Raw genomic sequence first — 25,467 nt, forward strand, 5'->3', positions numbered from 1 at the left:
ACTCGTAATGTAAATAGTTATGGTCCTTGTGCTGATGGTATGGTCCATTTTAGTTATGGTTATTGATGTGATTGCTGTAATAATCTAAAAGGTGATTTCTAGCTTCACTGATTACTTTCAATCTTGCTGTCAACAACAGACTACCTTTCCATTTACTCTACATAGGATTACCAAGGATATGGTGATCTTAAAGATTTAACCTGTGTGAATATCAAGCCTTTGACCTCTCATTATTGATGCAACCGTAATCGATTCCATACTGTAAAAAACTTCAGAATGTTTTAATGTTTGCAGAAACACTCACTAAAATCCCCAGAGTGTAAATTCAGTTACAGAGAAGGTTTGATCCCAACAGGTTGGCGTTATAAAGGATAATGACGTGACTTCTGCGACAAACGCTGGATTATATTCAAACGTAAGACCGCGCATGTCGCATTCAATTTCCGAGTATGGGAACTCGGCAAGGCTAAATATAGCCCTGCTGCTCTGCAATGTAACAGGCACGCCAGCTCATTTTTACTACCGATAATGAAACAACCTCCACTTCTCATTGTAAGAATGTTCTAATTCATCACCACCACCCAAAACCCTGTCCCGTAGAGACACAACATATAACGCGTGTAAAAGACGGATTATGCCTACGTCCGACGACACTTTTCCATTCACAAATAAAAAATACAACCAGGTGAAAGACAAACAAAACGTTTGCCGCGGGTGAGCGAAAGCGAAAGCGGTGGTTTTAAAGCGATTCTCTGGCATTTAGGGACGTGCATTAGACGCCGATTGGAGCAGCAGCGGCCCGCCGTCCCGCCTCTTCCTCCCGGGCTGACGTGAACCGAGGGGTATCGCCGTGCGCGGTCGTTCATCCGCTCCTTCCTTCGTCCGGAGTGTAGACGAGCTGCACCTAAGCAATACCAGCGAAACATGGCAGGTTACTTGAAGGTCCTCAGCTCCCTGACTAAATCTGCTGCTGCTCTATCCAAAACCCCAGCGGTTCTCGCTCCCGCATCCTGCCAGAGTTTACAGCAGAGGAACTGTGAGTTCGGGGCTTTTTGTTTGTTTGTTTTAAAGCAGTGTATTCAGTTACATCTTTGTAACGTTATTTAAGTGGCTGTAGTTGACTATGACCTAGAGTTTCATTTTGATGTGACAGATTATATCGAATTTGTCCTTAATACAAGCTGAAGTCTTGTATAAAGCACAAACGTAGCCAAACTAGAATGTCTCTCGCTGTTTGAATTAAAGCGCTTGTGCGTGATTTTATCATCTCGGTTAGCAAGTTAGCACGCAAGCTAGCTAGAATTTATTTTATTTTTAGCATATGCCAGATAGGTAGCCAACCAAATTTCTATTCATATCGTTTATTTATGAAGTATTATTTTTTTTAAACGAGGATTAAACACAGTTTAAATAAATATGATCTCACTGGAGCGATAACGTTACCGGCTCGACCTAGAAGCCGGTGACGGAGACGCGAGCTCGGCGCGTCGGCGCCTTTGTCTCCAAACGGTCTGTGGCCCTGTGAGGATGAGGGATGAAACGGATTAACTCATTATTTTAGTAAGACACAGACCACCACAGGCTAATGGATACATTAAAATGGGGTTAATCTTGTTATCGTTGTTTTGTTTTAAGTAAGGTATTCGTTATTTAAAACGCTGGAAATCCTTTTTTTTCTTTTTGCTCTGAAGAGTAGCGGTTTTAAACTGACCGTTGCTGCTAGTTAGCTAACTAGCTAGCGCTAGCTAACTTGAACGCCGTTTTATTCACATAAAATAACTAATTGTGACCTCAAAAGCAACGAGTTTCTATGCTGCTCATTTTTTAAAATTTGGCATCTTATCATATGTATTTAAACAGTGTTTACAGCAGATTGTCTGTGCGATGGTGGAAGCTCTATTCTCAAGGTCAGCCGGTGGGGTACCGGCTGCCCAAACCACTGCACCAGCGGCTCCACTCCAGGAGAAACCGCTCACAGCACTGCTTACACACTCTTTTTACTTTTTACAGTTTCTGTTGTGTGTGTGTGAAATCCCATGATCTCTTGGCGCTCTTAAAAACGATTTTAATGGACGCCAGATGAAAATGTATCGAGACCCTTTGAGAGAATGTAAACCGTCTTCCGCAGCCCTGTGAGTTTGTGTAAGTAGGGCAGTTGAAGGACATGTTCCCTGTCCACGTCCATGACATCTCCTGCATGGTGGAGGCCATGACGGAGCTGCAGCTCAGCCGTCAGCTCAAGTCCTCTTTCTCTGGAAGTTGCTATAGAGGTTGTCTCGGTATGTGACTTAAGATCAGTAGTTTGTGCGAACGATATAAGTTAGCACATATAAAACAAACGTTTGGTACATGCAATGTGAGAATGCCAGGAACTTGTGTGTTACTATTTAACGACTTTGTGTGTGTGTTTTTGGCATTGCCTTGTGACTTAAGAGGTCAAAGGTGAAGTCACCAAAGACGTTTTAGTTAGTAAGAGAATAATGAGGTGAATGTCCGTGACATTATGCAAAAATGATACATTTATATAATGTGTCAGTTTTTCCTAATTTCTGGCAGATATACAAGAAGTATCATATTCCAGTCACAAGGCTAAGCTTGAGATGTGCCACGAAGTTTCACTGCGTGAAAAGAATGAAAAGAGACTTTTTAATTATTAGTATTTTAAAATAAATATTTTCTTAAAAGGCCAATAACCATGGGCTTTACGTTTATACGGACCTATAGACTTGAAGTGAAGTATGTGTGGCCAGTTCTGCTCCCATTTCCCTCTAAACTTTTATCCATATCTGCACTGCATTAGTCACTGCATTAGGCTACTTGGTAGCAGCAGGATTCGAATTGTGTTGCAGTATATAGCTGTGTTCTAAAGCTCTGTATCTTTTTAGGTTGGTCTGATATCTAAACCAATCTGTTTGCCACTGCCATATGCTTATAAGAATGGATGCTCAGTGTGGGCACATAGAGTAGTTTCTTTCATTTGTTTTCAGTTGTACTTTGTGCTGAATGTGTGCTGGACTTGGGACAGTGGTAAACAAACAAGTCCTTGTCTGTAGATTTGCTAACTCTTCATCAATGAAATTCCCGAAGTCCGTATCTGAAAGCTCAGCTGCTCATCAGATTCTGGGCTACCGGTCAGCTCATGCCATTAAGCCACATCCAGCCTACGTGGGTTAATTCTTAATTCCCTGTGCTACAGATTGCACCAAATTCACTGTTATAAGCAATGGTGTATTGAAGCATGCTTACATAATCTTGGCACTTCTCCCTGCGTCAAATTAGCAAGAGGTTCACATGAAGGTCCTTCGACTCCATACCTCCTGTCTGTCTCTCTCTCTCTCCCTGTGTGTGTGTGTGTATGTGTGCGTTTTTTAGCGCTCCTCTGGTTTGTAACCCACAATGCAATGCACATGTCTGGGTTGTGCTGAAGGGCAGAGCGGTGTGAAAGATGAGCCTGCTCTGGGTGTCCTTAGCTGAGAGTTAAACATGGCGGCCTGCGTGGCCAGGGAGATTATTCTCTGCCATAGGCAAATGCATTTTTTAGAGGTTATCTGATATGTGGATGAGAACTTTACCTCTGTGAACAGTTGACTTATTTTATGCATTCCATCCTACATTTTAAATGCAAGCTCAGATAGTCTTGTAGGTGTAATATGTTTGTGCTATTTTAATAGAAATTGCTTGAACTTGAATGCTTGTCACATGTCTTGTCACATGTCTGTCAGCTATATCAGTACACGTGCAAAAAGCACTATCATTTGATCTCAGACACGTTCCCCGGGTTTTGTGTGATTGTGTGTAATATTTACTGGTTAACATTTGGGTGTAAGTTTTCTGATGAGGAACAACTCTACATCTATTTTGTTTAGTTGAACTTGTATAGTGTTTGTTATAGTGTTAGGGCAACTTGTAGTTGTTTATGTAATGTAGTTTATAGATTGTAAAAGTCTTAATCAAGTATAACAAAGTTACTCTAATTTGGAATAGATTGCAAAGCTTATCACTAGACCTTTACATCAAATAAACCAAATGCTTTTATCTTTGTGTGCAGTGTTGTTCCTTGCTCTCTTGTCAGTATTGGTAGTTTAGCAGGGTTGTAGGACTAGGGTTAGACCTTGGAAGGGCAATGTATGGCTTCTTTCTCCATTCTCGCCTTTTCTCCTACCCCTCATTTGCAAAGCCCTTCGGGTTACTTTAGAATTTGTGTTTCATACAGGATAAAATCTCTCTGTGTAATTTTTGGATCTGATAAAAATGTTGAGTTGGCTATGACCATATATCTGCCTACTCAACACACCATCTATTTTATTTAACACCACAATGTAAATCAAGTTGAATAGATTTGTATGAAGCTGTTCTCAACAAGCAGAGACCTGCTGGTCTGAATGCGTTCATTAACATGGGCAGACCATGACGACCACATGATTTTCCTTTATGGGTTGGGATAAAGTTACTGACCCATAAAGGTTAACATGTAGCCTACAGTTTCTTTTTGCTTCACCTAGGTAAGAAAAAGTATGCATGTTTGTTCTGGGTTTATTTCTGCAGGAGGTTGAAGTTGTGTATTGTCTAGATGTTTAGTGTGTGATTCATGTTTTTGTAGTCAGCATAAAAAGGAGTAAAAATCAGTTGGTAGAAGTGACGTATCCAGTCTTTATAATCTACTACCACTTTAACAGTTTTTAGTAGGCTGCACCCTGGACTTAACAGGTGTGTAAAATCAAGGGCATAGCCATAGTTTGAGCATAGACAAACACTGGCAGTAGAATGACTCATTCTGAAGCTGTTGGTGTCTTTCAACAGGCCACTGTCACAAGTCTTATACCCTGATGGATCTGCTCCATTCAACTGGACGATCTATTCTTTTGAAATGGAGGCATGCCAGGGTGTCATGAATTGGCCAAACACACAAACTATTGAATGGAGTTGTGTAGAGCCTGTTGCTATGGCAATGGACTAGTGGAAACGTTCTGTGGCCTGATGACTCACACGTCGCTGTATGACAGTCCGATGGTCAAATCTGGGGTTGGTAGATGCCAAGAGAACGTTGTGTGCTGGAATTGGTACCAGCGGCGGAGGTTGCTGGAGCAGAGATAACGATTTAGGACTCTTTATTACAGTGTGGCACATGCCCTTTAATTCTGGTAAAGTATACAGTATACAAATTCATTTCAGACCATTGTATGCTTCCTAGTTTGTGTCCAACGTCTAGGGACGTTGGACACAAGTTCTTTCCAAGTTCTGCTCTGCTGTGTCCATTATGCAAAAAAAGCCTAAAGGTTTGAGTGGAAGACCTCCAGTAGCCCACACACACCTCAGCCACCAGCAACACTCAACACTTTTGGCATGAACTGCAAGGACTGCAAACCAGGCCTTCTCATCAAACATCAACAACATCCAACATCCTGACCTATCTGACTCTGTGGCCACATTCTCACCTTAGTTTTCTAAATTGTCACCCACGAGTGCCTGTGTGTGAAGGGTCATCATTTTCTAGAACACGTTTGTGTATAGTTACTGTACTTTTTGGCTACAGCCAAGAAAATATTTTTGCCTAAAACTATCTAAAGGCAGGCTGGTGGTAATTTGTTCACTCCTATAATTTCCTTGCTCATAGGAAAAGTGTTTCCACTTTAATTCTCTACCTGCAATAGGAAATATTTTGAGCCTTGGCAAGTTTTATCTGGTGTAGATTTTATTACGTAAGCACCTTTTAGAATAAACTGTGCCTAGACATAAATACAGGTACTTTTATTGTCCATTTGAGTATTATAACTGCTATTTGCCTAACATAATGTGAATGAATTGCTGGTTAAGTGGTATGAATTTGCTTTAAAATAAACTTGTTCTTCATCTCAATTTTCATTAAAATATATCCTTTTCACCCCACAGAAACAGCCACACTTTCAGCACTGTTCTTCCTCTTAACATCTGCTTATACTCCAGCTGATGTTTGTGCTAGCCAAGCCCCTATAGGTTTAAGATATGAAATCCCTCAGTGTGCACAGTATTAAAGACTGCCGTTTGCTAAATGCATTGCTAGTTGTTATGTAGGCCTACTCGGTCACAGTGTGATAAGCTGTAAGCTGTGCCTCATGTTAGGTAGCTGCTGGATTTGTCCGGTGGCTCTTATCTGCAGCGCATTACTTGCATAAACCGGTGGTGCATGAGCTGCAACAACAAGAGAACACACGTGCTGGACAGCTGTGGTGAATATTAAACTTTTGCTTCTGTCCACAGATGCTGACAAGCGAATCAAGGTGGCTCAACCAGTGGTGGAGATGGATGGAGATGAGATGACCAGGATCATCTGGGAGTTCATCAAAGAGAAGGTGTTTAAAGCCAGAGAGAGAGAGAACAAGATTCTGAGAACATGTCAGGGGGAGGGGCCTGCTGACTGCAGGGGAAGCGGCCTCCGTCTATTTTTATACCTGCGGCATGACGCGTAGTGAGAGAGGCAAGGAGTGCGAGGAAAAAAAGGCTTTGAGAAAATGGTGCTGACGATGAAATGGGCCAGAGGCTGAAGAGTGGGTGGACAGGGAGGTGTGGGGAGTGAGGCGTCCAGGGCAGGGGCTTAAACGTGACGTCGTGGAGCGACTGGTCCAGGAAGGGGGTGTCTGCATGCACGGGCAGAAGCTGGACAACAGTGTGCTGAAGGGAGAGGGGGGATGGGATTGTTTTCCCACCCTTGAGAAGCAGCAGATGGAGACCTAACTCCAACGAAACATGACATTTTATAGGCTTGCATTCCCCAGTGGCATGATCACCCTAATTTTTATTTAAGTAGCCAAATTATGCAGTGAACCAGCTACTGTGCTTAAAGCTCTAATTTTTCACATGGTCCAGTAATGCAGCTATAAAGGCAGAGTGTGGAGGGACTGTCCTCCTTTCCCTTGTGGCAAAAAAAGGTTAATTGGTAATATACTTGTGTACCTTGGTGATTTAGGGGGCAAAAAAAGAAAAAGTCTCTAGTTAAAAGAACATGCACTGCAGGGAGGGAATCAGTGGGAAAATAAATTAGGCTGGCACCCTGAAAGTTGATGAGCCTAGTCATCCGTCATGCCTCAGTTGACTGAGGTTCTTCTTGAGATGGCACTGATTTGTTACCATGGTTTGGGACTGGGGTGATATCAGCAAATTGGATACGGGTAGAAATCTCGATCGGATATCGGGCAAAAAATTTTTTTTTATAAGGAAACTGATCTGATACTGTCGCAAATTGTGCCTTAAAATAGCACAGTAGTGTGATACCTGTGCATGACAAGCACAAAGCAAGAAATGTGAGAACAGCCAGGTTAGTTTGAGTGGGTGATAACATTTTGAGCACAGTTTATACGTAGCTGTAGTGTTTTTAATGATTAAACTGTGTACAAATGCAAATTATAAATGCATTCACGCATATGTAAAGACTTGCTTTGCCTTCTAGTGAGAGCGTCTAAATGAATAGCATCTTAGCACTGGAAAATGTTAATAAGGGACTGAAACATAGCTAACTAATAGATTAATGTACTGGACAGCATGGGCATCTTATGTCTGCTCATTTAAGGGTATCTTGTTGGGTGTGTAGCAGGTAAAACATTGATTTGATGTTAAATTTAAAAAAAAAAGAATTATAAGGTCAATATTAAAATTGATGTGGAATTACACATTAGGAATGAAGCTGGCACAAAATGTCATTAACAAGATTTACATATTGTTGTGAATACCAGTATATAAAGTGAAATGGCAGGTTTTTATCTGTAATTGGCGCACAAATACTTGAATGGGATGTCCAGTAGTCAATTTAACAGATAGAAAAAAAAATGTATGTCTCATATAGCCATGGTTGTGGCAACACCGAGATCGTAATTGTTGATGAGCACGATTTGTGTAAAGACTTGTCTCTCGTTAACATCAAAATGAGATGAATGTGTGACACACTGAAGGCAGTCTGCAGCAGCCATGTCTGGGTCTTCAACACGGGTTCTATGGGCAGTCACAGCTCTGTGTTTGTAGTGTTTAGGCAGGTATGGTCCTGCTTTTCTTCTGCCTGCCTGCGTCCTCTTAACAAATCCCTTGTCTTTCCAGCTCATCCTTTCTAATGTCGATGTGGAACTAAAGTATTTTGACCTGGGTCTACCCTACCGTGACCAGACTGATGACCAGGTTACCATCGACTCTGCACTGGCCACCAAGAAGTACAACGTTGCAGTTAAATGCGCCACCATCACTCCTGACGAGGCCAGAGTCGAAGGTGAGATCCACCCCGATGATGAGCTTCAAAGGGTCTGAAATTATAATATATGGAACCGTTTCGAATTTCAGTTCATTCCAGCATTGATCACTATCCTTACTATAGTTGTCTTGAATTGGTGATGAAGGTCAGCAACCTTTTTCTCTCCCTCACACAGAATTCAAGCTGAAGAAAATGTGGAAAAGCCCCAACGGTACTATCAGGAACATTCTGGGTGGCACTGTCTTCCGTGAGCCAATCATCTGCCAGAACATTCCCAGACTTGTTCCTGGTTGGACGCAGCCCATCACAATTGGCAGACATGCCTTTGGTGACCAGGTTTGCTATTATTGGACACAGTTTTATTTAATGAATGTGCCTTTCTTTAACCTCATGTGTAATTATGTTTAATTTTATGGTTTATTACAGTACAGAGCGACAGACTTTGTCATAAACAAACCAGGAAAATTTAAGATGAGCTTCGTTCCCTCTGATGGCAGTAAGGGTCAGGAGTGGGAGGTGTTTGACTTTCCTGGTGGAGGCTGCGGTATGGGCATGTACAACACTGATGAGGTGAGGCCATCTTTGTGACTCTCTTCTTTGGCTTCATAATATGACAGTGTCCTCTCTTTCTTATTTCTTATTTTCTTATTCTAAGAATTCAGGCTAACATTTCCCAAAGCTGAGCCTTGAGTATTGTGAGGGCAACATTAAGGGTATTTGGTGTGAGGACCTTTGTGTATGGTGGTGGGTGACTGTGCAACTTCCAAAGCCTTGGTCATGCCTAGAAAGCAAATTGTGTCCTTGATGTTCATGGTTTAAGGGACTGTGTAGAGAAACACACGGGTGAGCGTGTGTTTTGGATCACAAGCCTGCAGAAAGACAAAGTCAAAGCAGAATAGAACCTTCCAGATGCACTGGTGCCACTTGCATTGCATAAATGAATCTTTAGTTAAACCTCCTAACAGTTCAGGTAACGGTGATCATCTCAAAATGTTACCAAGCTGGACAATGTGCAGTAATATGACTCTTTTTCCACTCCTTATTGTTCTTTTACACAATTCCTGCTGAAATACTAGCGATCGCATATATATATATATATATATATATATATATATATATATATATATATATATATATATTGTGGAGCCTTTGGCAGCATGTGTGGAATGTGCTGAATAATCGTGTCTCGTCTCTTCGGTGAACACCCAAGAAAGTAACAAATGCTTCAGAAGATGATGTGGAAAAAATATCTTCCGTTCAACGTTGTGCACTAATCCCACTTTGTCGTTGCAAACTCCAAATGTTAAGAAGGCTTTTGTATTTGAAACTTGCATGTCCCTTTTCGTTAGTATCACAAATGACTCGGAATAAATGAGCAGGAACAGGTGTGGGGACGACCTGCACTACAGCCACAGTGTGAGGCATTACTTTCCTTCGGGGCCATGTGGTGCAGATAACCCTGTGCGAGCCCCACCGCTACAGACGAAGAGCAACACTGCCCCCTGCCTGGACTTGGGAGAACAACATGCCTGTGCTCCAGAGAGACCTTTGAATCATCTTTTATTGATGTACTGGAGCTTGGCAATGATCTGAGAGCTTTTGTGATACACACACAGACTATCACACGAGCCCATAAAAGCACATACTTGGTGATCTAATGACAAATCATGATTAATCAGAAATGCCCAAAAGATTTAGGGAACCCATGAAGGCTTTGTAGGTTGTTTGTGACTTTTTTGTTGTTGTTTATTTTGTTCATGATTCAGATTGAAACTAGCAGTTGTGCTAACACCACACAGGGTTGTCAGCCTCATCTGATGGTGACCATATCTTGCAAGCACTACCTAGGCTGTCCTCGCAGTTGGAACAGTGTTGTGTAGATTTTGACCCAGCCTGGTCCTGGATTATCTATAATCAGAAAACTGAACTTGTTGGAGGTTTTCATTATAGATATTAGCGCAATGAAGTAGTTTTTGTGCATGCAGTGCTGGCCAGCGAGTGCAGCTGTTGTTACTACTGCAGTAGCTTATGAGGCTCATGCTTCAAAATGCCATTTGTCAAGACTTACTCATCAAAGCAAAAATTTTTGAAAAAATGCTGAAAAGAATTAATAGCCCCGGGGCGGTTGACTCGGGGATACAGGGCTAAGACCTTGTTGCCGAGCTCTGTTGCTTGAAGCCATGACAATATAATGTTGTGACCAGAATTCCTTCTTTTCATTTTCCTCACTGGTAATGTATGTTCATCAGTTATATGTTGTTCTCACCACTTGTGCAAAGACAATTTATATACGTCTTGTTTAACTGATTTTGAAATTATCAACTTTAACATCTGCCACATAGCCCATGATAATTAAAAAAGCATTTTTCTAGTTTTCCATTTCTTTGCATGACTTTTCTCCTTTTTTTCTTTTGTTCCATTTTCTTTCTTTTTCAGTCCATCAGTGGCTTTGCTCACAGCTGCTTCCAGTACGCCATTCAGAAGAAATGGCCCCTGTACATGAGCACCAAGAACACCATCCTGAAAGCGTATGATGGCCGCTTTAAGGACATCTTCCAGGAGATCTTTGAGAAGTGAGATGCTTCATGCTTTATATGGAGATGTAGTGATAACTAATTTGACTTGTGTTGGTTGCGCTTTCTTTGTTGTTCAAATGCAAAGTTCCTGAGCTGAGTTTCTGTGGTGAGGGGTCTTTCTCTGTCTCCTGATATCTCCTCGTGTGTACTGATGGGTACTTAGTTTTCTGTACCAGTGTTTCTGAGAACATTTGATCCCTTGCAGCACAAAACATTCATGTCCATGTTCTTCTGCTTTCTACAAAGTCGAAACAATTATAAAGCATTTTTTGCAAGTTTTGTTCGTAAAAGCTCACGTGAGTGAAGTTAGGAATTGCTACATAATGCATATTTAGTGTTTTAATGTGATTTAATGAAAAGCTTGAATAAAATCAAAAACTAAAATGCCAGACAACACGAAAAGGGCAAATGGCTTTTTTTTTTTTGTTGTTGTTGTTGCAAGGACTCATTTTGAGCACATCAGTGACCTTGACTATTGACTTAAATTAAGACAGACCATTTAATTCCTCATTTTTTTTCAATTTTATTTATATATATATTTTTATATACGAGATGCTTTGTTTTGCTGTTTTATTATATCTCCTAATTGCTTAGCTGACTGCTGAAGGGCTACACATTGTCTGTTCATTTGTTATTATTTTTTGTCATGTTGTCATGGTGCTTCAGAGTTAATCCAACTGCTGAAATGAAACAATTTAGCCAATTTATTGACTTGTTATTGACAGAAACTACAAGCCGGAGTTTGACAAGTTGAAGATCTGGTATGAGCACAGGCTTATTGACGACATGGTGGCTCAGGTGCTCAAGTCCTCCGGTGCATTTGTTTGGGCTTGTAAGAACTACGATGGAGACGTGCAGTCGGACATATTGGCTCAAGGTATCTCACGTGTTCTATACAATTTGTTATCTAACCAATCTTTTATCATTGTGCAGAGACTTGTAGGTGCTGTTTAGGTCCACATTTCTGTCCTGGAGTAGTTTAGTGTTTCCATGTTCTAACATACAAGCTTTACTGCTAGTTAGTGACCCTCCTGGGTTAGTCAACTTGTTCAGAAAATTGTCTAAATGTATATTTTATAACTTGAATTAGGAATCACTAGCACAGACTGGAATATTCTAGTAAGACAAAATTAATAATGACTGACAAATTCAGCAGCACTGCTTCTAAAGTCCATCACGGCCTTGATGCGTCTTGGATCAAGGATTATTTTGGGATGCTCCAATCAGGCTTTTTGGGTCTGGTACTAATCTGTGATTCCATGCTGACTGTATCAGCCGAGCTCTCGTATATCCGCTGCCATTTATGATGAAGTTTTCAGCAGATGAGCCTCTGCACTGGTCCATCCATCTCTGATGAAAGGGACATTTGGGTTGCTACTTTTCCAGCTAATTTGTCATCTAAAGATATATGGACAAACCGCCACACTCTCGTACCTATTAAACACTGCAGAATTAGATCAGCCCAGTTTGGTTATGGGATGGAAATCTGGCATAAAGATTGTAATTAAAACAAAGCAATGAAAATGCAAGTCCACATCTGATTTTTCTTTTTCCACACATGTAGCCATTTCATTTCGGTTCATTTTGGCAGGATATTTGCTCACATGGATGGAAAAAGAAATTGCGTTGCGTTTTCTGCAACGGTTTTGATTTCGTCTGCCAGTCGGTTGGAGCATCACTAGTACTGTTTGCTTAGTTAAAGGTTTGAAATGGCACTGCCTAAACTAGGCTGTGCACCCTGGCTCACGTTCTTGCCATACTGGGGTCAGCTACTCGTGAGAGTGTTCAGTGAGAGGTCGTGGTGTTCCCAGGTTTCGGCTCTCTCGGACTGATGACCTCTGTGCTCGTGTGTCCCGACGGGAAGACCATCGAGGCGGAGGCAGCTCACGGCACCGTCACCAGACACTACCGCGAGCACCAGAAGGTGGGTGCCTCCTGCTTCCTCCGGTCTGCACGCTGGAAATCGCACCAGACTCATTTTTAGTCTGTTTTTAACCCGGAGCAGAGTGTAACTACCAAATGTAGGGTGCTGACATGTTCCTTGGCTCAGGGTTTTTTCTTCTGCCATCTAGTGGCGACAGCGGTAATGACAGGCTTTCTTTAGTTTGAGGCTAATGCCCACTGGACTTGTATTTTTAAACTGTGTCTGTTCTGCTTAGTGTGTGGTTCATAGTGTTTACTTGTACTATTTTGTTTCCCTTGCTGATTTTCACAATTTTTGCAATCTTTGTTCTTAGGGAAGGCCTACCAGCACCAATCCCATCGCTAGTATCTTTGCCTGGACAAGGGGACTGGAGCACAGGGGCAAGCTTGATGGGAACCCCGACCTGATCAGGTACGTTAACTTCGCACCTGATCAGGTACGTTCACTTCGCACCTGATCAGGTACGTTCACTTCGCACCTGATCAGGTACGTTCACTTTGCACCTGATCAGGTACGTTCACTTTGCACCTGATCAGGTACGTTCACTTCGCACCTGATCAGGTACGTTCACTTCGCACCTGATCAGGTACGTTCACTTCGCACCTGATCAGGTACCGTCACTTCAGTTTAGTGCCAGCATGCCTGATTAATGGCTTTGCTAGGCTATACACATAAGTAAGTCCAGCTTTGCAGGAATGTGTTTGAAATTGAATGTCACAGTTGAAATGGGTTTTGCCATATTTCTTTGGATCTGTGTAACTGAATCGTGGTCTTCATGTTTTCCACCACTAGTTTTAATGAAAGACTAAATGAGTCCTGTGTGTTGACATGCAACATAAGACTGAGCAAGGACTTCCTCACTGATCCCTGTGTGTGAACTTAATGAAGTCTGCCTTTAAAACCACCTAACCCTCTGGCCTGTTCCTGTCTTTGCTGCAGGCTGGCCTAGACATTCATTTTTCTTTCAAATATTCTTTGTTTACATTTACCTTACTTTATTAATGTGGCCATTTTAAATAATATGAACAAAAAATGCTTTTTACTGTTTTAGAATGTATATCTCCAGTACCAAGAACAAATTGAGATAGTTTTCTGCAAAAATTAAAAAAGGTATATATTGCCTAACAAACAGAAGTCGCACACTAGAGTCTGCTTTATTCTAAACAGAGGACATAAATCAATCTAGTAGCAGATTTAAGTTATTTTTACAATGAAAAGTCACATTTTCATTGAAGTGGATCAGTTAATAGTGATTAACATGTTGATGTAATTTGTTGAATAGTCATCCAAATAAGTATAAAATAAAGTATATAAAATATCTAGTACTTCAGTAAGATTACTGCAACACCCTACCCAAAATGTCTATAAATATCATGTAAATGTAAATGTTCCGTATTTTGTCAATTGTGATTTTTACACCGCAATCGAAATTTGTCCTCCGCTTTTAACCCATCTGTGCAGATAGAACACACACACACACACACTAGTGATTACTAGGGGGCTGTGGTGCACACGTGCCCAGAGCGGTGGGCAGACCTAGCCCGGCGCCCAGGGAGCAGTTGGGGTTAGGTACCTTGCTCAAGGGCACCTCAGTCATGGCCTCAGGTCTGGGAATCGAACCCACGACCCTCCGGTCACAAGACCAGTTCCCTACCACCAGGCCATGACTGCATCATCTTATGCAAGTCAAGTCCTCAACAATGTACATCACTGCACAGAGTTTCATCAAGTCTCCTAGTTTGGCCTGTGAGCTAATCATCATTATGCTTAATCAATGCAGCCTTAAAGAAAAGAAATACGCAGGCCTTGAGCCAAGGGAGGCAGTGTGGTCAGTGTGCTCGCAAGTGCATTTCTCATGAAGAGAAGGAATCTTGAAAACAGCGTGTTGTGAGAGGTGGCTGTCTGCGTTTCTTTCTGATGGCTGCAAATACATTTTTTTGTAATTTCTGCTTGCCAATTATACAGTCTCTTATTCTTGTTGTTTTTCTTTTAATGAACCAAGAAATTCACAAAGGAGCTGCTTTCACCCCTGCTGTCTGCTTGCTCATTTACGCCATCTCTGGTCCAGTTCAAACGCTACCTCATCAAATGCTACCACACAGGCAAACCACGGAGCACACAGCAGACAAGCCATTAAAACTGCCTCAAGCTAGTGTTGTAGTTAATTCTGCATGAGCTTCAGCAGAACCTGTGTCGGTCTCTGTACATTTGATGCAGTGTGTGTTCTGTAAGCAAATGTGATGTGATGGTAACAACAAGTTGCCCTGATGGTCTTGCCACCCCCAGGTTCTCTCAGACTCTGGAGCGCGTCTGTGTGGACACTGTGGAGAGCGGGGTCATGACCAAGGATCTGGCCGGCTGCATTCATGGCCTGTCTAAGTAAGCTTACATGAGGCCCACATGGGGGGGGGGGGGGGGGGGGGATTCTGTTTCAATTGATAGAAACAGAATGATTAGTTTTGTATTCTCTAGTTCCACAGTCGACTGCTTTCAGCTACAATAAACATGAGCTTGCTGAATGCAAAACCTTTTCAGGCCCTTGGTATTTCCAGAGCTGGGCTACATGATTTGAAACATGTTTTAGTAGGCAAGTTGGTTAAAGATGACATTTGCATTTCTTGTATACATCAATTTTGGGAACAGAAATGACTGAGCAATTTCAGACTGAATATGTAGAAGGATTGATAACTAGCACTCCTGTGCCAGATTGTCAACTTGCTTTACAATTTACCTAGGACTGTTTGTCTTAAAAGGAAGGAAAAAATATCTCTGCATACATGGGAAAAAAGACTGCGCACATAATACAGACTAGCAAAGTCTTCTTTTATCAATAACATCATTAAACTTAAGGGAATTGCTAATTGGTGCAGTTCTTATTTTGGGTTCTTTATTTTCTGCAGTTTAGACACTCTGCAACCATTTGTTTTTAGCAGCCAGCTTTGAATGCATATTGATTAATACTGATTTGCATGATTTTACCATTTTTGACTGGCACATCAGTAATTTGGTGACCAATTATTTGACCCCTCTCTAGATTTTTTGCAGGCTTTTCAAAGGTTAATTTGCATTTTAAAATGTTTAAAAAAAATAAGAACCTCTTGCTGAATAACATTTGCGAGGAAAGTATTAGGATTTATTTAGATTTGGACTTTGAACTATAGCTCAGTTTGTGCTTTTGCCCATTGGGCTGTTAAGGTGTTTTCAGTACAGTTAGACATGCTGTGATTGTATTCTGACTTTTACCCCAAACTGTTCTTTTACCACAGTGTTAAGCTCAATGAGCACTTCGTCAACACCACAGACTTCTTGGATGCAATCAAGACCAATCTTGACAAGGCCCTGGGCAAATGAAGGAACACCGTGAAGATGGTGAAAAGAGTCTTGTCTTTTTGTACCTCATTTTTAACTTAAAAGGTCATAATAACCACAAGCATTAAGCCTCAAGGGAGAAGTTAAAAACAAAAAGTAGAAGTTATGTTCTTAGCAGTGCTGTTGGCGAAACTGCTGGAGCCATCAGTCCACTCCATCACCATTGTCTCCTTACAACTCCAAGGTTTTATTTTTGTAAGATGAAGTACTGTATGTCAAAAACTGTATTATACCATGGGAGAAAAAAGATAAAACGTCATTTCAGGAATGCTCTTAATAAATCGTTTGAACCACTCTTCTTGTACTATTTATAAAGATGACAAAATGACAGTTAAAGGTAAATAAATGTATTAATATACAGTATTGTTCAGAGCACAACATTTAACATAGAACTCTATCAACCGCATATTCACATTGATGTGGGGGGGGCTTATATAAAACTAAAACGCCCTTGCTAGCTTGGAGTGACGGTTGAAGCTTCAAGGACACATTCTGAAACAGTAGAACTTGCTCATTCTACACTGTGGGTTCTCCTTGCTTTTAGGGTTTTTTTCTTTTTTAAAGTGTGCTGTATTAACATAATGTAGCGTTGCCTGGCTTGCAGGACAGAGGGTGTCCATGTAAAGCTAAGCAGGAACAGAATACATTGTACATTTTCTCAATCACTCTGTGCTGGGTCTCTGGCCCTGTCCCACGTCTATGGTCCGTCATTCATCACGTCAGAGCTCTGCACAAGAATGATGGATGGCCCACTGTCTTACAGACACAAAGGCAGTTAATATTTCTGTCCCAAGTTTTTCAGAACATTGTCCTCACATTCAACCCCAGAGACCAACAATAGCCATAGGAATAATGGCATGTGCCTTGTTTCTGGGGATTTTGACACAGTATTCCTCATGGTCCAGTGCCATGTGACCAAATGCAACATGCACGAAGACCATGTAATTAAATCCTGCCGAAAAGTACAAGGAAAAGTGGGTCTTTGCTACCATATCGTCACCCCAGATAGAATTCCAGACACTTAGAAACAGTACAGTGTTTTCCCAATATGGAACATAAATAGTATGTTACCCTTGAGCATGCCAAGAAAATAACATTAAACAATAAATACAAGTTCCAAAAATGCCCCAATGTTACAATACTGAAAAATGTCCGGATAGATACCTGGACTCGCCTCTGGCATACCCAGAATGCAACAGGCACTAAAGACTTCCTCACACCTTAGTCCACTGGTCACAGTTCCTACATGCTTCATTAAAAAAACAAAAAAACCACAGAGGAAGATTTTTTTTAAAGGTTATGGTGAGTGTTAAGATGTAAAAAAAAAAAAAAAAAAAAGAATCGAAACCTTGTTGGGAAATACCGTCGAAAAGTCACACCTAGTCAGCTTTGGTTTTATCCAAACTCACCGTATGTAGCGAGTCGTAGGACAAAGAACAGTTGAATTATCAGCTAGCAGTGTGCTTGAAACCATGAGTCATTTATAATGTTGACTGCAGCTTGTTTGAAAGTACAGGGAATTGTCCGTGTTTCAGAAGTGCCCGTGTTCACACCGTTGTACTGAACCATATAATTTAACTCAACTGTTATTCAGTGCAATATGGCATGTTAATCAAAAAATGAAAAATCTTCAGTAGTTGTTGTCCTCCTTTTATTACCCATAGTGTGAGGGCTAAATGTAATATTCTTGACGTTAAGGGAAATAAGTAACATTTTCTAATGATCAGGAGGCATAAATCTCAGTTCCTCTTACAGAGGAGCCAAAATGAATTCCAGTCCTCAGTCACCAGGCTGCTATTTCCTCCTCTGTCCACCTTGAAGTCTAGTGCGGTACGGAAACTGCTGTGGCTGCCATGTTTGGGCTCAGGCTGTGGTGTAGCGGGCGGCAGCCTTGGCGTAGTTGAAGTAGCCCATCTCGGCCAGCTTGGCCAGGTCCTGGGCGTTGTTGCTGGCCAGGTTTTCCCGCTCACTGTAGTCAAAGCTTTCCTCCTCGTAGTCCTCCTGGCCCTCCAGGTCAGGCAACGTGTCTGAGGAGAGAAAACCACAGATGCTGAGTCCACATTGCTCTCAACACCATCCCCACGGAACCACATCATTTGTATGTGTGGCTGTATCCACTTTCAGTTGCTGGTCAATAAACAGTTTTATGCTACTCTGACGTTTAGGTCAACATGAAAGAGCTGCGAGTCTCTCTGGCATGCAGCGTTCGAGTGGCTTAATCTCTGCTCACTAGTGTGTGCTAAACAGTGGATCTGATGCCTTCCAACAAATACAAGGATTAGATCACAAAGAAGCAGAATGCCGGTCCAAGTCATCTTTGCTGTATGGTGGATCATGGGCCTTACTGCCGTCTGACAAATGCACATGGCATGATCATTTCATTTTGCCGCGTCATCTTTCACTAGTTCAAATGGAAATGTTAAACATTGTTTTGACAATTTAGTCATGTTTCAGTTTTAAGTGTAGCAGTGTAAATTAATTAATTCTTTATCATGTAGCTGTAACCTCACTGTTGACCCTACTCTGTGTAAGGCAAGGATGTACCTGTTAAAGAGCAGGCTACCCCTTTACCACCGGAAATAATGCAGCTCGTATGGGGAGACACCAGGAGCCAGAAATGAGACATAAATGAGGGTGAGCGTGGTTACCTTGTCCGTCTGGCGAGGCGTCCAGGATGCCGTGTTTGACCTTCATGTGTCTGCTGAGGTTCCCCTTCAGATTGAACTTACTGGTGCAGTAGGGGCACTTGAAGGGCTTGCTGCCGGCGTGAAGGTGCATGTGTCCGAGCAGGTTGTACATTCTATTGAAGGACTTCCCACACACCTGAAAACACCATTGGTTAAAGTTGGTTAGGTCTCACTGGAGATGCATCATTCTTCTCGACGAAGTTAAATAAAATCTTGAAGGAAAAAAAAATGTTCTGTGAAACGCTTATTCTATGTAGCCAGGGTCTGTTTCTATAACACCGATTGTAGATTATAACTCACCTTGCATTTAAAGGGTTTGACGGGAAGGTGGACGATCATGTGGGTTTTGAGGGTTTGTTTCTGGACAAAGGTCTTGAAGCAGACGTGACACTGGAAGGGCCTCACACTGGTGTGGATCAGCATGTGGCGTTTCAGGTTGGCCGAGAGGGTGAACTCCCGGGAGCAGACCTCACACTTGTAGTCCTTAAGACCCTGGCAGATGAACACAAATGACAAGCATAATCAAAATCAGTTCAGGCTAAAAAAGCATTAGCTAGTTTTATATATATATATATATCACAATTTACTGTTCACTCTTTCTGCAGGTTTCCTGAGGAGTCAGGGGTGTTAGCAATAGAATTAGATGAGGAACAGAGATGGTTGCCATAGACACAGCTAAAGCTATAGGATGGTTCAGCTGCTAGTCTTGCTTGCTCACAAGAATTCATAATTCGAAAGGTGGAAAAAACAAAACACACACACACTCACATATCGCACTGCTGCAGGACAAATACACACGCCAATCCATGTACCGGCGCACATTTGAATGTGCTTGTTTTATTTGCCAACACACCTGAATATATCAGCTCGTTAATAAACCATCGAAGCCCATAAATGGGTGTATTAGAGGTGTAAGAACACATTTCCTGTTCAAAGTAACTCCAGGACAAGTGCACCCAACACAGGACAAGCGCTCCAAACAATGGCACATGTGAGTGAAAGCTCAACAGCGCCACCATTCCTCCAGAATGCAGCTCTTGGACAGTGGAAAGGCTTGTTTGCAACAGGGAAATGTGGGCCGGCATTCCCATAAGAACAATTTTAACCTGTTAGGAGGACACGTCCAGAGAGTACAGCATTTGTCTATACTCCTCACTGGAAATATTAATCGGGGCGTTCATAGAAGCCCCTGCAACACATTCACTCTAGCTAAACGTCAGAGTCCTTTTTATGCATGATAAACACACAATGTCTTAAATTGTATAAAGTAATACAAGTGGCACGATTGCAGCTCTGGGCAGTAAAGATTTCTTCACCATTTTAGCCAACAGTATGCAGTCTTTATAAAAGCAAAATGGATTCGTCTAGTGTCTGGTTACAATCATTAATTGTATGTAGTGGTTACAGGCAAACTAATATACTCAGATAATATGATGCTTAATATAATATTCGTGATGGTTTCACAGTTGTAAAGGCGTCTGCATACAGCAACTCTAGATCGTTCATGAACATTTTGAAGCAAAAGAACTAAGACCTACAAAACAGCGTCTCTCAAAGCTGGAAGGTTTCTGTCTGAGCAGCCTCACACCGAAATGGTTTGTGAGGCAGTATCTTTAAGCAGCTCTTTCACATTGTTGTAAGAATAATACGTTTATGTAGCATCATTCATAAGTCCAAGGTCACTTTACAAAGATAATCCTTAACTAAAGATAAATAGAATTCCATTATAGGCCAATAAATGTCTTATGTAAGCTTTCATGAAGACTTCATTAATGTACACCAAGTTACTGTGAATTATGTGAAGTATTATAGCAGGATCATATAAATTAAGCAAAAGCAAATGGTGATCACACTTTAAAAGCAGGTTGAATGGAAAGTGTTTCAGTGTAAACGCAGCTAACCTGTTCTGCTCTATTTTTTGAGTGTGAGTCTGCAGACATTGTGATGAATCATAGTCATAAAGACACAGAGAGAGGGGCGTAATAGGGAAGTATCAGGTTATGTGATGTTCACAGCATAAAGCACATGCAGAAGAAAGCAACTCCCCATTGGTGCCAAGAGCAATATGAAGGAGGGGTCTGTGGTAGCAAAAGAAGCTGATTGGTTTGCTGTAACGGAGCTCATTTTACACTAAAACCTGTTTTGGCAACCTGAGTCTCATGACACACTGTGATACTTGCTACCAAACAAGCCCATGTCAGTGATCTCACAGCTAATTTTTAACCTCCAGCAAGGATACATTCCACATTCCTCTAGGCTGTATTCGGGTCCATATTCTCAGACCTGCACTATTGTCAGCACGATTACCACTGGGCAGGAGAGTAGAGGTTCAGACACTTCACGAGCAATCATTGGAACAAGGGTTTGGAGAGTTTGCAGGAAGACAAAAGGAGGAGGGGAAAAAAAAAAAAAAAAAAGGCAGAGAGGTTGAAAGTACCTTGTGCTCGAGGGCCTGCTGTGTCAGTACCTTGTGCGTGAGCATGTGCTGCTTAAGGTGGTGCACCTGCACAAACTCCATGCCGCACTCCGAGCAGACGAAGGGACGCATGTTCTGGTGTTTCATCAGGTGGTTCTGCAGCTGGCTGCGGTAGGCGAAGGACTTGTGGCACTCTCCGCACTGGAAGGTGGCCGGGCCCTGGTGGCTGACCTGGTGGCGACGCAGGTGGGCGTGCGTGGGGAACTCCATGCCGCACTGCGTGCACACGTGGCAGTGGCCGTTCTCGTGCTTGGCTTCGTGCGTGCGCAGCTCGCTGGGGTAGGCGAAGCCGCGGCCGCAGAAGCGGCAGCTGTACGGCTTCACGTCCGAGTGCTGCAGCATGTGACGCTTCAGGTGGCTGGTCTGGGTGAAGGCCTTCTTGCAGACGGTGCACTTGTGCGGCCGCGTGCCCTGGTGCGTGAGCAGGTGCGTCTGCAGGTGGCTGGGCTGCTTGAAGAGCTTGCCGCAGTGCAGGCACTCGTGCGGCTTGATGCCGTTGTGGCCCAGGATGTGCGTCACCAGGTTGTACTTGGACGTGTACGACTTCTCGCACATGCGGCACTTCCAGCGCTTCAGGCCCTCGCCGACGTCCACGCAGTACGACTCGTCGATCTGCACGTTGATGTCCAGACGGTCGATCTGCATGCGCCGGCCCACCGAGTGCTCGCCGTCCGCCCACGGCAGGGTCTGCCCCCCGTCCTCGTACTCGGCCGCCAGGCCCATCTCGGCCGCCTCATAGGCCACGACGCTGGACTCGTAGTAGCGTCTCATCACAGGGCTCACCTCCACCTCCGGGGTCTTTAGGTTCAGCGCCCTCTCCTCCTCCTGCTCTTCCTCCTTCCTGGCTCGCTCGTTCCTGGATCCACCATTCGCTCCGCTCTCCCGGCCTGCGGGGCTGCGTACCGTGGCCCGCGAGTCCGTGTCGGAGTCCGCGTCTGTCTGACGGCGGCGTGGGTCTTTGGTGAGTTCGGGGCAGCTTTTGTTATTGTGCTCCTCCTTCAGCGGGACCCTGTGGGGTGTGAGGTCCAGCACCTCTGGCTCACTGTCACTGTGAGGAGCGTTGGAGCGGTAGCAGGAGCTGGCGAACTCAGGCCTCTCTCCCTTCACGTGGGCCTGTATTTCAGGGGATTTCTCAATCTGCTCCACTGCCTCATCTTCCACCCGTGGCCTCTTGGTCCTCCCACGGGGCCCGGGTCGCCTCTTCTCTGCCCCACAGGGCCTCTCTGGGACCCTGTCCTCCCCATGGGGCTCAGGCAGGTAGTCTCCATTGGCCCCGATCAACTGGTCTGCATATTCATACTCCATTGCCTCCGGAGGGGGCGGGGGACCTTCTCGTGCCTCTCCCATGTAGAAGCCATTAGGGGCGATGGTGGCACCGAAGATCTCGTTCTGAGATATGAGCCCTAGCACGGCGGCCTGGGCCAGGGACAGGACCACCACCGGGTCAGTCTGCGTTCCAGCATCCACAACTCGTTCCATCGCCCTTGAGTAGCAGCGGACCAGAGGGACTTCCTCCTCCTCCTTCAGCAGAACGGGAAAATATACAGTCACAGAAGGTAGAGCGACAGTAAATGCAATGGATACAGATTTGCTACAGTAGTCCTGGCAACAAAAACTGTACAGTGGAGTCATGGCAACAGTCACTACAATAGGATCCTAGCAACCATGTCAGTGCAACAGTCACGATAACAGCATAAGAGCAAAAGAGTTAAGAGTCAGACGGAGAAGAGACAAGGTAACAGATACAGTGTAGCAGCGTGGACTGTCATCCCCCTGTAACTAGGAAACTATTGCAGACCCCCCCTCTTCACACACACACAAATAAAAATCATTGCATACTGTTTGCCAAGGTTAGTCAGAGACAGACAGACAAACACACACAGAGAGAGAGAGAGAGAGAGAGAGAGAGAGACTAAGTGCTCATTAGATGAAGGGATAAGGCAGATCTATGTAAAGCATCATGCTTCCTTCCTCAGAGGCCTTTAAAAGAACCTGGAGCACAAAGGGAACCCAGGTCCAACCAGGAAGTGCACATCCGTGGACCGTCCACGGCATTTCCTGTGAAGTCCAGCAGCCCTGCTGCTGACCTCCTGAAGGCTGGAGTTGTTAGCGCTGTAGCTAATGCTAACATGGTTGCACAGGAACACAAGTTCAGAGTTGAACTCTGCAACAGACAGGTACGTGGCCTAGCGCTAGATGGAAAGCCATTACTCTAGTGACAGTAATGATGGTAAACTCCAAAACTCTGCCTCCTTACAGCCTGGAAGGCTATAGCATGTGTACTCAGTGCTTTTGCTCGGAGGCCACCACACTAGAATGCACCTTCAACCAGGCTGTACAGCCATGGTAGAAGATTTGAGCCACAGACTCTCTGGGGGGTGGGGCAAAGCATGTTAAAAAAACAAAACAAAAACACGAACACTTCAGAGTGATTATCATCTCTAACGAGCCGCTACCTTGATAGGTGTAGATGTTCAAGGCCAGACGAGTGTAGCTTTGCGCATATGCGCAAACGACTGGGCTGCATAAGAATACACAACTGAATGGCTGTGGTAGTGACTGACAGCTATAAAATGGGGAAAGAGAGAGACAGAGAGAAGTGAGAGAAACACAGAAAGACTGAGAAGGGGAACCTGGATGCCCTGATAACCACGTCATTTATAATTACTGCTTTTAAAGCAGCCAGAGGGAGGGAGAAAAGGAGAGAGAGATTGGGTGAATGAGTGAAAGAAAGAGGGAGAGATTGAAAGGGAGTGAAGGAGAGAAAGAGTGAGGGAGGGAAGGGTGATTTAGGGAGCATGTAAAGGAAAGAGGAAAAGGGAGGGTGGGGGAGTGGGGATGAGAGATTGAGTGAGTGAGCAAGAGGAGAGTGAGGGAGAGAAAGATAAAGAGAGATAAAGAGAGAGAAAGAGAGCAGGGAGAGGGAGGGGTTCGTGGGGGAAGAGTGACTGAGAAACTGAGAGAGAGGGAGAGTACAAGAGAGAGAAAGATAAAGAGAGACAGAAAGAGGGAGTGGGAGGGGTTGCGGGGAGTGAGAGACTGAAACAGAGAGAGAGAGGGTGAGAAAGAGAGCAAGAGCAGGGAGGGAGGGAGTAGGAAAGAGAAGGAGCAGAGAAAAAAAAAACATGACAAAATGAAAGGCAGAGAAAATGAAAGACAGAAAGACAAATGAAAGAGAGAGCCAGTCAGGCAGGATAGCAGCGATGGCTCGGAGAGGAGAGAGGTGAACTGAATGTAAAAATACTTTTATAAAACAAAACCATGAGATTAACACATAATGAATGAGTGTGTGTGTGTGTGTGTGTGTGTGTGTGTGTGTGTGTGTGTGTGTGTGTGTGCGCGCGCGCGCGTGTGTGTGTGTGTGTGAAGGAGAGAGAGATAACAAGAGAGACGTAGTGTAGTTGAGACAGACAGGAGAGTGCTAGACAGAGAGTGAGATGGAGAGGCCAGACACAGGGAGAGGGAGGTTAGTCTACTCTTATCAGTAAATATTCTCCTTACACTCTGAAAAGTAATTTCATGTCCCCTATTTTAAGAGAAAATGGGAAAAAGTGAAACTTTTTAAACAGCAATTAACAAACTTTGAAATGAATCACCAATGCAGGCACATGTCCAGTTGTAAAGCTAATGTGTGCTAAAGGGAGCTACTTACCTCACTGCTCCTGGTGTGATGTTTAAGGTGTTTCAGGGCTCTCATCCTTCAAGTGAAGTGTGGAGCAAAAAAACCCACCTCCTATTTATATCTGAGGGAGTGAAAGGGGCGGAGCCTCTGCTCATCCTCCTCCTACTGTTGCTGTTATCAGAACTGACTGTGCCGGCCTCTCTCTCTCATTCGCTCTCTCTCTTGCACTCTGTCTTTCCCTCTTTCTTTCTCTCAGTCTCTCTCCCCTTCTCTCTCACGCACGCACACACACACACCCATTTCTTCATGTCTGTTTCTGTCTCTCTCGCTCTCTGTCTGTCTCTCTCCCCATCTTTCTCTCTGTCTCTCTCACTCTCTGTCTGTCTCTCTCTCACTCTTGCTCTCATTCTCTGTCTTTCTCTCACAACACACACACTTCTGTATTACTTCTCTTTCTCACGCACACACTCAATACGGCATGACCCTTCAACAAACATATTTCTCTAAAAAGCCCATACAAACAAAAGCGCTTGCTTCAATTCTTTACAGACAGACACACAAACAGGCACACACACACGCACACACACACACACACACACAC

At 43.5% G+C, this 25,467-nt stretch overlaps 2 protein-coding genes across 3 annotated transcripts; one reads left to right on the forward strand and one right to left on the reverse strand.

Moving 5' to 3' along the window:
* The first annotated feature begins 841 nt into the window (after positions 1-841).
* Positions 842-16,375, forward strand: idh2 (isocitrate dehydrogenase (NADP(+)) 2). Its single transcript, XM_076991108.1, has 11 exons — positions 842-1,036; positions 6,238-6,329; positions 8,065-8,230; positions 8,388-8,548; positions 8,639-8,782; positions 10,649-10,785; positions 11,514-11,665; positions 12,600-12,712; positions 13,026-13,123; positions 14,999-15,091; positions 15,979-16,375. Exons 1-11 carry the CDS (start codon positions 925-927, stop codon positions 16,061-16,063), a joined length of 1,353 nt encoding a protein of 450 aa, XP_076847223.1. The 5' UTR covers positions 842-924; the 3' UTR covers positions 16,064-16,375.
* znf710a (zinc finger protein 710a) lies at positions 16,112-25,011 on the reverse strand. Of its 2 annotated transcripts, none has more exons than XM_076991107.1 (5): positions 24,897-25,011; positions 21,236-22,765; positions 19,069-19,260; positions 18,730-18,904; positions 16,112-18,108 (listed from the first exon to the last, which is right to left on the reverse strand). In XM_076991107.1, exons 1-5 carry the CDS (start codon positions 24,939-24,941, stop codon positions 17,945-17,947), a joined length of 2,106 nt encoding a protein of 701 aa, XP_076847222.1. In that variant the 5' UTR covers positions 24,942-25,011; the 3' UTR covers positions 16,112-17,944. The 2 variants fall into 2 exon arrangements, with proteins under 2 accessions (XP_076847222.1, XP_076847221.1); XM_076991106.1 differs by having other exon boundaries at positions 21,206-22,765.
* Positions 25,012-25,467: the final 456 nt, after the last annotated feature.

The sequence above is a fragment of the Brachyhypopomus gauderio genome, chromosome 2 (assembly GCF_052324685.1).
Source record: "Brachyhypopomus gauderio isolate BG-103 chromosome 2, BGAUD_0.2, whole genome shotgun sequence".
Taxonomy (NCBI): Eukaryota; Metazoa; Chordata; class Actinopteri; order Gymnotiformes; family Hypopomidae; genus Brachyhypopomus; species Brachyhypopomus gauderio.

What these genes read in the sequence shown, in the direction of transcription:
- idh2 (XM_076991108.1), top strand. Translation starts at nt 925, where the DNA reads ATGGCAGGTTACTTGAAGGTCCTCAGCTCCCTGACTAAATCTGCTGCT. An exon ending in TGACGAGGCCAGAGTCGAAG is followed by an intron (nt 8,231 to 8,387) that starts GTGAGATCCACC and finishes TCCCTCACACAG; the next exon opens with AATTCAAGCTGAAGAAAATG. An exon ending in TTCCAGGAGATCTTTGAGAA is followed by an intron (nt 10,786 to 11,513) that starts GTGAGATGCTTC and finishes TGTTATTGACAG; the next exon opens with AAACTACAAGCCGGAGTTTG.
- znf710a (XM_076991106.1), bottom strand. Translation starts at nt 24,941, where the DNA reads ATGAGAGCCCTGAAACACCTTAAACATCACACCAGGAGCAGTGAG. An exon ending in TCAAACCCTTTAAATGCAAG is followed by an intron (nt 18,905 to 19,068) that starts GTGAGTTATAAT and finishes TGGTGTTTTCAG; the next exon opens with GTGTGTGGGAAGTCCTTCAA. An exon ending in CGCCTCGCCAGACGGACAAG is followed by an intron (nt 18,109 to 18,729) that starts GTAACCACGCTC and finishes TTCTCTCCTCAG; the next exon opens with ACACGTTGCCTGACCTGGAG.